A 12231-nucleotide genomic window follows, 5' to 3' on the forward strand; every position below is an offset into this window, starting at 1 on the left:
GCAAAAGTAAGACTTTGACTATGTTTGCCTGTTGTGTGTGTATGGGGGTCTGAGCAGGGTTAACAAGTTTCACAAATTCAACCACAAAATGCAAGTGCAGCAAGAGCTGTCGAAATATAAGTTATACAGAATTTTGACACTTAAACCCACTTTGCTCAGGCACAAGTGCTTCCTTTTTTAACAGAATTCAAAATGTTTACCATAAAATGAATATGAAATTATGGTGACAGTGCATATATATATATATATATATATATATATATATATATATATACAGTACAGACCAAAAGTTTTGGAAACATTACTATTTTTTAATGATTGTTTTTGAAAGAAGTTTCTTCTGCTCATCAAGCATGCATTTATTTGATCAAAAATACAGAAAAAAAAATGTAATATTGTGATATATTCTTACAATTTAAAATAATTGTTTTTAAATTTATTATACTTTAAATTATCATTTATTTCTGTGATGCAAAGCTGAATTTTTAGGATCATTATCACATGATCCTTTAGAAATCATTCTAATATGATGATTCAAAATTTTAGAGTTGGAAACAGTTCTGCTGCTTAATATTTTTTCAGAACATATGATACTTTTTTAGGATACTTTGATGAAAAAAAAAAAAAAAAAAAAAAAAAAAAAAAAGAAGCTATGTTTTTAAAATATAAATATTTTGTAATAACAATATACACTACTGATCAGTAATTTGGGGTCAGTAATTTTTTTTTTCCTTTCTTTTTTCCAATACTTTTATTCAGCAAGGATGTGTTAAATTGATAAAAGTGATAGTAAAGAAAATATATTATTAGAATATATATTAGAATTTTTTTTTTTTTATTTTGAATAAATGCAGTTCTTTTTAACCTTTTATTCATCAAATATATTAGACAGCAGAACTGTTTCCAACACTCATAATAAATCAGAATATTAGAATGATTTCTAAATGATCATGTGATAGACTGGATGTTACATGTGACACTGAAGGCTGGAGTAATGATGCTGAAAATTCATCCTTGCATCACAGGAATACATTTTTTTTTTTTTTAAGTATATTCAAATAGAAAACTATTATTTTTAAGTTGTAATAACATTAAAAAAAATAACTTTTCCAAACTATGTATTTTTGATCAAATAAATGCAGGCTTGATGAGCAGAAGAAACTTCTTTCAAAAACATTAAAAATAGTAATGTTTCCAAACTTTTGGTCTGTACTGTATATATATATATATATATACATATATATATATATACATATATACACACACACACACACAGTATATATACAATATATGTCAAATGTAATATTTTCCTTTAGCAAAGATGATCCAAAGCACAACCATCACACTTAAGCATATTTATTGTAAAAAATACATATAAAAAATTTTTTTTTCAGACATACAAAAGATTTAGGCATAGAAACAGCATCATGGACAAACAAAAGACAAAGCCATTTTGAAATGTGATACATATTTACACTTTAATAAATAAATACTCAATTGTTCTTTAGCAGAATGAAGGCAGATTGTCTGTGTTTGGGGATGGGAATATATGCAAATCATACTGACCTAAAGCACATTCCCAACTCATTCATATTTGACCAACAACTGTCAAAACGCAGGATCAAGCAGGTAGAGACCCTTAGCACTGAATCATTACAGAACTTGCTATGGTATTTATACTGTGTATATATAATATTTCAAGAAAAAAACAAAACAAGCAACACCTTTGGAGTTAGCAAAGCCCCATGTTAGTAGAGTAAATATGGATATTGAGGTATGGCACCACATTAAGTTAAAGGGCAAAAGCTAACTTAGAGAGTTTAAAAGATTGTCAAAATACTCTGACAATACCTCCCTCCACTCCACAATGCACTACACCGACACAAAACATAATAACTGTAAGAATGACTTTTGCCTTTGACTCACACAGACACACTTGGCATTTCTCATGTTTTCAATTGGAAAGAACCGTTAGACTGTCCTGTAAAGGAAACACATTACAATACTTTCAAAGTTAGAAGTAACCTCTCTGCCGAGGAAAGCAAATTCTCCTTTGCCTTGGTTTTACCACTCAAAATATGATTCCTCAAGCTAAGGCAAAAAAGTAACAGACCAAAATGACCTCTACAAGACACAATAGAACAATGAACGTTAACACCCACAATCAGCAAACCCATAAACCTCAAAACATGAAAAATCTTTAAAGTATTTACCCTGTGTAGGTCTGTCTGAATAAAAAAAACAAACAAAAAACTATTACCTTTCCATCGTATTTATTCCATTGTTCTTTCCAAGGGGGTCGATGACATTGTCATAATTACCCATCAGCCATTCACAATTGCCATCCTCAGGCAAAGCATGCACCATATGGCATTACTGCGCCTGACATACATCTCCGCACCACAGATGGCCTCATTCAACGTAGAGGAGGCCTGGTGTAAAGTGACAGGATTTCTCTTGGCTACTACGTCTGAGATGCAAAGAGGCAATTTCACAAACCTTCCCTCCAAGAGTAGTACATGCTGTCAGGTCATCAGCGTCAAAATCTTCTGCATTTGAGTACACACTTTTCACACATGCACTTCACTGCACCCAATAACATCTATTGTCCTAACTAGTGGAAGTATCGCTCTGATCTGTTAACAACATACAGTTCAAATGAGTAAAAGCAATCAGATCAAGAGGTTAAAAGAGCTTGATGTGGTAATGAGAAGGAGTTTTGCCCCAATGATGGATAAAACAGGGATGGATAATTCATGGTAGTTTAAACCGAACAAATCTATTGGAAATTTCACTCTGCCTTTCGATGTTCCTACAGCAACAAAAACGGAAAAGGGTAAAAGATTATCCCCCAAAAATATAAATCATCATGCCTCATATGTAATCCTGTGCAATATTTACGCATGTACAACTCATCTGTTTTCATCCGGGATCTTCCCAACACACTCTACAAAATCAAGTAGTTCATTCAAGCCAACGTGACCCCAACAGGCTGCACAAAATCAAACACTGAGCCTGGCATAAATTACAGATGGCCACATTTCCATGGTAAGAAGAACACCATCCCTCCGGGAGATCAAGATGTCCATGAAGAGAGACGATTCATGTGTAACTTCTCTCCATTTACAAAGTTCTGTTCAGTTTACCAGTTTCACTCTGAGCTTTAAAGTAAAGAGTTAAGAGAGGAAAGGCAAGCAGAACAAACCTGCTGTTCACGCAGGTGCTGTAAAGCAGAGAAAAGCCAAGTCTCACGAATCACATCAGACAGTTAAAGCCAGGCTCACTTAAGGCCAGACCGATTAATCTGACCACAAGTGTTGATGCTTGTTATTTGTTTTTGTTCCTTTGTGTCTTTCTCTCAATCCTCTCATCAGAAAATATATGCTCCTGCAAGGGGGTATTGTCTCCTACAAACATGAAGCAGAGGAAATATACACTTAAAATATTAAGTTACTCACCCTACAGTCATCCAAGACATAGATGAGTTTGTTTCAAGAAATTTCACATTACATCACTTGCTCACTAATGGATCCTCTGCAGTAAATGGGAAGGAATTAAAGGGTTAGTTCAGCCAAAAATGAAAATTAGGCCATAAATTACTCTCAAGGCATCCTAGGTGTATATGACTTTCTTCTTTCAGACGAATCCAGTCAGAGTTGTATTAAAAATTGTCTTTGATCTTTCAAGCTGTTTGATGGCACTCAGCGGGTGTTGCAGTGCTTCAATCCAAAAGAAGTGAAATAAAAAGTGCCCTTCCATTAAAAACAAAAAAGTGTCTCACATGGCTCCAGGGGGTGAACAAAGGCATCCTGTAGCAAATCGATGCATTTTTGTAAGAAAAATATCCATATTCAAAACGTAATAATCACTTTAATCTAGCTTGCTTCAACAGTTGTACACGAAAGCAGCTCCGGGAGCATGACTTATGAGGTCACCGCTGCGCATGCGCCGGTGAGTCTCATGAGAACCAACGTTTGTTAACAGGAGCAAAGTTTTCATACTTTAGCCAAGGAAAACTAGTCTCCTCTTGGCTTATATCGAAATCCTCCGACATTCTTCTTTACAAATCCCCACTTTGTACTTCTAATTAGTGACCGTTGTTTTGTTTTGATCTCTCCCCTGCACTTCCGTGTTCGTCAATTCTGAGCGACACATGCGCAACGCCGACCTCATACGTCATCCTGCTTCAGAACTGCTTCCGTGTACAATAGTGAGCGCAAGCTCATTGCTAAATGCTAAAGAGCTCAATGCTAAAGAGCACCTACCCTGATACAGCTCATATCATACCTGGTGACTTCAACCAAGCAGATTAAGGCTGTTCAACAAAAATTTGACCAACATATCAAATGTGCTACCAGGGGAACAAGAACACTAGACAAGGCTTATTCAAACATTAAGAATGGTCTTAGATTGACACCTCTACCACATTTAGGCCAGTCAGACAACTTACCTATCCCAGCATATACCCCCCTCAGGAGAAAAACTCAACCCACCATAAAGACTGTTAAAACATGGCCTGAAGGAGACTCCTTGCAGCTGCAGGACTGCTTTGAAAGGACAAACTGGGACATTTTTGAGGCTCAGGACTTGGAAGAGTACACCTCAACTACACTCTGCTACATACAGAACTGTGCTGACAATATCACAGTTAACAAAAACATCAGGGTGTATCCCCAACCAGAAGCCCTGGATGACGAAGGAGGTCAAAACTCTCCTCAAAGATCACAACACTGCCTTCAGATCTGGTGACAGAGCCCTATACAGCACTGCCAGAGCCAACCTGAAGAGAGGCATCAGAGAGGCTAAAGCAGCCTACAAAAGGAGAATTGCGGCTGGTGTGACAGGGCATCCAGCAAATCACCAGTTACAAACCCAGCAACCGCATGACTTTCAATGGCAATGCTGCCTTGGCAGAGGAACTCAACTGTTTCTTTGCCCGCTATGAGGTGGAAGCAACAGAGACAGTCAAAACACTTCCACCAGCCTCCAACAGCCATACCCTCACTTTGCAGGATCATGATGTGAGGCGTGTGCTCAGAGCAGTAAACCCAAGGAAAGCTGCCGGCCCTTATGGTGTTACAGGAATGGTGTTGAAGGTATGTGCAGACCAGCTCTCTGGGGTGTTTACAAAGATCCTCAACCTGTCTCTGTCCAAATCCATCGTCCCATCCTGCCTGAAGTCCGTCACAATCATCCCACTGCCAAACAAGACTGTCATAAACTGCCACAATGACTACCGTCTAGTCAAACTCACTCCGGTCATCACTAAGTGCTTTGAGAGGTTGGTCCTACAGTATATCAAAGCCAGTCGTCCACCCACCTTTGATCCATACCAGCAAACAGGTCTACAGAAGATGCTATAAACACTGCTCTTCACTCAGCTCTGACCCATCAAGGACTTTCTTACTAACCGCCCCCAGACAGTTAGACTAGGCCCCCACCTCTCCTCCACCTTCACACTAGCTCTGACGCCCCATAGGGCTGTGTGCTGAGCCCACTTCTCTACACCCTCTACCCACACAACTGTGCTCCCACTCACCCCACCAACATCATTATCTAACTATCATTAAGTTTGCAGACAACACAACAGTGGTTGGACTTATCTCAGGGGATGATGAGACAGCCTACAGGGATGAAGTCCAAAGACTGACAGCGTGGTGTTCAAAGAACAGTCTCATCTAGGCATGGGCTGATTACCGGTTTCAAGGTATACCGTGATTTGAAAATTTCACGGTTTCAAAAACAACAATATTTTCCTTTTTACCATTCGTGTGGTATGCGCTGTTTTCCATGTCTCCTCAATGACTGAAGAGTAGGAATCCCTCAGGCTGAGTGAAGTGTAGAGAGTAACACTGACCCCTCCTCCTCCTGTTGGTGCGAGCGAGCGGTCAGTCACGTGTGTGTGTAGGATGACCAAACTTAAGGCCCGGGTACACTTCACATTCAGCGTTCCTCATCTCGACTCATGCGGAGTACCTCGGGGTGCGCGGCTGTCCGCGAGCCCTCTTGATGACGGAAATAACGTAATGCCGATGGTGCGCGGACAGCCGAAATATACTATGGCCTTTACGCGATCGACAACCGGACGTTTTTTTGCCTTATTGCAACTCTCTGTTCTGGACTTGCACAAACTGCATTGCAATGCAATCATTTTCTCAATATTGATTTGGGGGTTTTTATGAATGTGTTTCTGAGGGGAGCTGAGTGTCTTCTGAAAAGTTTACGTGGTATAATTTCACAAAGCTTGTCAGTACATTCTTTTTTTGCTTCAAATTGGGTTATTATTAAATCAAATTATGTGTATTATTATTATATAACTAAATTATATGAAATTATATAAATGATATGTATATGAATTATATAACAAATTAACTGTAATTACAGATTTAGGTTAAATAAAGATGTCAGTCTTTATTTTTTTTCTTTATAGGAAACAAATCAAAGAAAAAAATTAACTAATTCTACTGTTTCTAATATTCTGTATGTTGCTTAAAAACAAAATATATTGTGTCCAGTGGAAATTTTTTTTTTTTTTACCCAGTCATTTAAAAATAACATTTCAGGGCTGTAACAACAATACCTTGATACCGTGATATTATTGCCTAAGGTTATCATACTGTCAGAATCTCATACCGGCCCATGCCTAGTCTCATCCTGAATTTCTTAAAAACAAAACTCATAATAAACTTCTGTAAGAGCAGTGCAGTCCCCAAACCACTATACATCAATGGGGACTGTGTGGAAAGGGTCCCTGTTTTCAAGTTCTTGGGCACACACATCTCTTCAGATCTCTCATGGACTACTAACACTACCACAGTGGTTAAGAAGGCACAGCAGAGACTCCACTTCCTCAGAATCCTCAAGCAGAACCACCTGCAAAAGAAACTGCTGGTGTCCTTCTATCACTACTCCATCGAGAGCGTGCTGACGTACTGCATCTCTGTGTGGTATGCCAGCTGCTCAACAGTGGACAGGAGAGCTCTTCAGAGAATCATCAGCACAGCCCAGAAGATCATCGGCTGCCCGCTGCCCTCTCTGGAGGTCTTAGCTCCTGCTGCTTCAGTAGAGCAGCCAACATACTTAAAGACCCATCCCACCCTGGACATCAGCTGTTTGACCGGCTGCCCTCTGGTAGACGTTTCAGGTCTATCACATCACGGACAAACAGACTTAAAAACAGCTTCTACTCCAGAACCATTTGTGAACTGAACATTGCCAAACAATCTACACAGACTCTCTGTCTTTCTAAGACCACAATACCACTGAACATTGCATAGATGCAAATAGTATTTTCAACTGTTCCTTGTTGGTTAACATTTCAACTGTACTTCTGCTTTTTAAACTTCAACTGCACTACTGGTTTACATTTTTAACTGAACTCTAGCACTACTCATTTACATTTCCACTGCACTACTTGTACATAGGGTCACCGCAACCCAGACCTCAGCTGTTATGCCATTGTATCATATTGTATCTTTTTATCACATTGTCCTATTGTTGTGTGTATTTATTTTTATTAGATCCTGCACTTTTTTAAATTAATACTGTTCCAATACCTTTTGATGTAATGTGTGAATAACACCAAGGATTGCTACTTAATTTTGTTGTACTCTGTGCAATGACAATAAAGGAATCTAAATCTAAGCTAGATTAAACTGATTATTACGTTTTAAATATGGTTATTTTTCTTACAAAAACGCATCAATTTGCTACAGGAGGGCTTTGTTCAGTTGTGTGAGACACTTTTTTTTTAATGGATGGGCGCTTTTTATTTCACTTCTTTTGGACTGAAGCACTGCAACACCCACTGAGTGCCAGGAAACATCTTAAAAGATCAAAGACAATTTTTAATACAACTCCAACTGGATTCGTCTGAAAGAAGAAAGTCATATACACCTAGGATGCCTTGAGGGTGATTAATTTATGGCCTTATTTTCATTTTGTGGGGAACTAACCCTTTAACTGTTTGACTGGAGTCGTATGGATTACTTATAGATTATCGTGATGTAGACTAATTCTCACGGCACCCATTCACTGCAGAAGATCGATTGGTAAGCAAATGATCTAATGCTACACTTCTCAAAATCTGTTCAGACTTCTACAGAACAAAAAGTCATACATGTTTGGAACAATATAAAGGTGAGTGACATAACATTTGAATAAGCTTAACTTATTTTAACATTTTTAACAAAGAAAACTACTTGAATAACCAAACTCACCTGAGTCAAAGTGTCATTGCACGTGAAGACATGAATCAATCAAAAGGATGCTCAGGGCAGCATGGCTTCACTTTGCTCCATGTGTCAATGCAGCTATTTAGAGAAATATCAGCCATTACATACTTGAAAGCATTTGTATAGCAAATCCTGACTATTATTATTTGGATTTAGGATGGTTATGGTTACCTCTTATGGTAGACACACAGGCAGGCCAGTCGAGCGATGGTTTCCCCCTGTAGCATGTCTTCGAGGCAGATTGAACACTCTCCATTGTCCTTAGCTAGCACATCAGCTGTTGGACAAGATAAGATAAAATTAACAACAAAGTTATTAGCAGATGAAAGAAAACAACAATCAAACAAATGGGATGCTTACTGTTATAAGGGAGAGGTGGAGAAGTCAGACAACTTAGAAGATGGTCCTCGATTCGCCCTCCAGGGAACGGCTTGGTGCAGAAGGGACAACGAATAGCTGGAAAGGAGGGGTAAACAATCAAGCAAATTGTCTAGCATTGTAAAATGGAGACGTAGAAAGGGTTTTGTAATATGCAGGCCAATCACAGTAATAGACGGGTGAGTATGTGCCCATGTGGCCCACTTTTCTAAACCTTCTGGCTGGACTACAGTCAACTGACCAATATAGTGTGTGTGTAAAAAAAAAAAAAAAAAACCAACAACAACCAAAAGATCATCAAATGAACTGGGTTTACTTCTGGTTATTGTTTCAATCCATCATGGATCATCCTGTCAGGAACGCTTGAAATGTCTACAAACCCCAAAGCCTAATTACACCGCAAGCTCATTAGTCTCATGCAGACTCAATCTTTTTTTAATCACTTTCCATGTTTTATTTGGTTTAAAACAGATAACACTGAAAATTCACTCACATTACAGTCAAATTGGGTTTGTTGTCTATTATGCATATAAACTTTCTGTAATACTTTACGATATCCCATTAATTAAAGCATTAACAATGAGCAAAACATTTATTACAGTATTTATTTTTTGTTGGTTCATGTTAGTTCAGGACCACTAAACATTATTAAAAAAAAATCTAATAATATATTAATAAATGTTGAAATTAACATTAACTAAACTTAATAAATGTTTTAAAATATTATTGCAAGTCCTTGTTAATGAATGCTAACAAGTGGAACCTTACAGTAAAGTGTTACCAAACTAGGTTAATGAACGTTTTTGGATCGACTTCTGCATGTGGAAAACCAAATTGAGATGAAATTTAGTGACTGGCTGATGCAGTCACTTTCAATGAAGGTTAATGGTGAAGAGGGCTGTCTAACATATTTTAATAAAACTAATATAGATCTGAATAAACATAAGGAGAATAAACGATGACGATTCATTAATACCGTTAAACAGACCATACAAGATTATTCTGTTTTATACATAATACATACACACACACACAAACATACATATACACATACATACATATATACATATACATATATATATACATAATTCAATGTAAACAGTGCAGGTTTAAATGACAGAACTGGAGCTGAATAGGGTGTCATGTCTGAAATGACTAATGCGGGAAAGGATAGTCGAGTCTTACCACCGTGGCGGTTGTTGACTCTGTAGAGGCCGATCCACGCCTCAGACACTGGCCGGGCGTGAGTCCCCCTCACCCGGGCGGCCCTGGCTGTGACGCCGCTGGCGGAAGAATGGCGACCACCAGGCAGACGCTCCGAGAAAGTGCGCTGCGGTGCACGGCCTATTTCCTCCCCGCTCACAGGGCCTCCTGGACTGCCCTCCTCGTTGCGTTTGTCCTCGGCCCCGTTCTCGTCCGTCGGCGTGGCCTGGCTGCCCAGAGACGGAGATATGTGGCTGTCGGCGGGGCTGCCGTCGCTGCTCGCCTGCTGCCCGGTATCCGAGTCGCTGCCCTCTTCCGACCGGCTGCGGTTCGTCTCTGAATCATGATCGAAACTCCCGGAGAACTCCACCATGAGGCTAGTGGGCCTGGTGCTTCTGATTCGTCGACAGGACTCTCTCTTGATGCCATCTTTATCGAAAGGTGTCGAAGCAGCCTCCTCGTGTAAACGGCTCGATCTCGTCCCCATGTTCAACTGCGCGCAGAGCTCGCGCACTCCCTAATACCGATCGATCGATGACTGATCAGCTAACCCGATTGCTCCCGTCACAAAGCCCTTAGGCCATATAACTTAACCACATGGCACATTTGTTTAAAAGTCGTAAAGTTAGCACTGAGATGTGCTGTGTTTTAATTTCTCTTTCAGTTATGACAACAGTCTACCGCATTTTCCTTGCAGCTATGTTCTGTGGTCCCTGTTTAACGCATCATACCGGAAGTTGGCCTCTTTCCTTCTTCGTTTAACCGGCAGTGTGACGTCACACCATAAATTAACTTTTTGTCCAATCATAGAGCAGGCACATGAATGTTTGAAAAGTATGTGATTTTGTTTCGTGATGTTCGATGTAGTTCTCCACAATTCAGTTTACGAGAGTATGAACGTCGCGAACCTGTGTTGCCTTTTAAATTTAGTTTGTTAAAGGATTCAGTGAATTTTTTGTCGAGATTTAATATTATTATATTAATATTTTATATTTACTAGATTAAGTCTATAAATTTGCATTTGTTGTTCATTCATGTATATATATATATATATATATATATATATATATATATATATATATATATATATATATATATATATATATATATTGGCAATAAAAACGTCACTATACAGTCTTTTCCTCTTTCAAACTAAACATTAGACTTATTTAATTAATCTTTATATTGGGAGACATCAGTAAACACTTTTCAAATAAATTTCTATGGTGATTAGTTTTAGATCAGTTCACTTAGTATTAGTTTTAGAATTATTTTAGAAGAATATAATATTCCCAAAACAAATCTGAAGTGTTATTATTACTGCAGATTAGTCGGAGTCAGTGATGCAAGTCCAAACAAGACAAAGGTCATGTTTACTTTTACTGCATCAAGTGGTTCCACATTGCCCCAAATTGCAAAATTCAACATGCTCCATAAAAACATTACCCAGCTGTGAAGATGCTGGCAGCTCAAAAGACTCTTACTGCTTTTTGTTGGGGTCTCACTGGCGCAAGATTTCATTACATCAACACAGCTAAAGAACATTGAGAAAAGGCTGAGAGCCAATGAGAAAACACTTACAGAACTGAAGAGAGAGAATGAAGGTAAATATCGGTCAGTAATAGTTTTCTATATCTACATCTCATCTATTTTGTTTGATCCATTTTCACCTTCACAAAACACATTGTTCTGGTGAATCATTTCCATCCCAAAACACTATAACAAAATTCTGCAGTGTTTATTCTGAACAGATTTAGGAGTTTTCACAAAAGCATCAAGTGATAAACTTGAATCTATCCAGACAGAAAATAAAGGTAAATAAAAATAATTATTCTGTGATGTTGGTTTAAAACCAAGTGAAATGATGACCAAAAAAGGTTGCCTTTTCAGCTGGACTTTTGGCATCTGGATCACATTTTGGACCCTTTGATACTCGAAAAACTGTGTACCAAAAAAATCTTCATTAACACTGGAAATGCAACACTGTTAACCTGTGCCATTCATATTTCTTTATTATGTTAATTGTCCGTTGTGACTATGGATATTCCAATAATAAAAAGGCATTTATTTACAGTTTCTAAATTCATGTTTATGTATCTCGCAGGTACATTCACAGCACCAGTGAATGGAATCTATTTCTTCATATTTTATGCTCATGCTCACCCTTCTAACTAAATGGCAGTCAGTCTCCACAAAAATAATCAGATCCAATGCTCTGTATTTTTTCTGAATCCTCAGACCAATGCTAATGGCAGCAATGGTGTTGTTCTCTCACTGCAGAAAGGTGATGAAGTGTACACACAGGTGTGGGAGATCAGCTGGGTTTTGATGATGAAAACAGCTTCACCGGTTTTCTGCTTTTCCCCTTGTGAATGTCTATAGACTCCAGAATTGGATTAAAAATATGTTTATGGAT

The 12231-nt window shown here is 38.3% G+C and overlaps 1 protein-coding gene across 1 annotated transcript; it reads right to left on the reverse strand.

Moving 5' to 3' along the window:
* Positions 1–1340: 1340 nt before the first annotated feature.
* LOC109063538 (E3 ubiquitin-protein ligase znrf2-like) lies at positions 1341–10592 on the reverse strand. Its single transcript, XM_019080591.2, has 5 exons — positions 9798–10592; positions 8595–8690; positions 8406–8511; positions 8220–8312; positions 1341–3407 (listed from the first exon to the last, which is right to left on the reverse strand). Exons 1-4 carry the CDS (start codon positions 10300–10302, stop codon positions 8255–8257), a joined length of 765 nt encoding a protein of 254 aa, XP_018936136.1. The 5' UTR covers positions 10303–10592; the 3' UTR covers positions 1341–3407; positions 8220–8254.
* Positions 10593–12231: the final 1639 nt, after the last annotated feature.

Source organism: Cyprinus carpio, chromosome A2, assembly GCF_018340385.1.
Source record: "Cyprinus carpio isolate SPL01 chromosome A2, ASM1834038v1, whole genome shotgun sequence".
NCBI classification, from domain to species: domain Eukaryota; kingdom Metazoa; phylum Chordata; class Actinopteri; order Cypriniformes; family Cyprinidae; genus Cyprinus; species Cyprinus carpio.

What these genes read in the sequence shown, in the direction of transcription:
- LOC109063538 (XM_019080591.2), bottom strand. Translation starts at nt 10,302, where the DNA reads ATGGGGACGAGATCGAGCCGTTTACACGAGGAGGCTGCTTCGACACCT. An exon ending in TCCACCTCTCCCTTATAACA is followed by an intron (nt 8,512 to 8,594) that starts GTAAGCATCCCA and finishes CTTGTCCAACAG; the next exon opens with CTGATGTGCTAGCTAAGGAC. An exon ending in CTGTGTGTCTACCATAAGAG is followed by an intron (nt 8,313 to 8,405) that starts GTAACCATAACC and finishes TTCTCTAAATAG; the next exon opens with CTGCATTGACACATGGAGCA.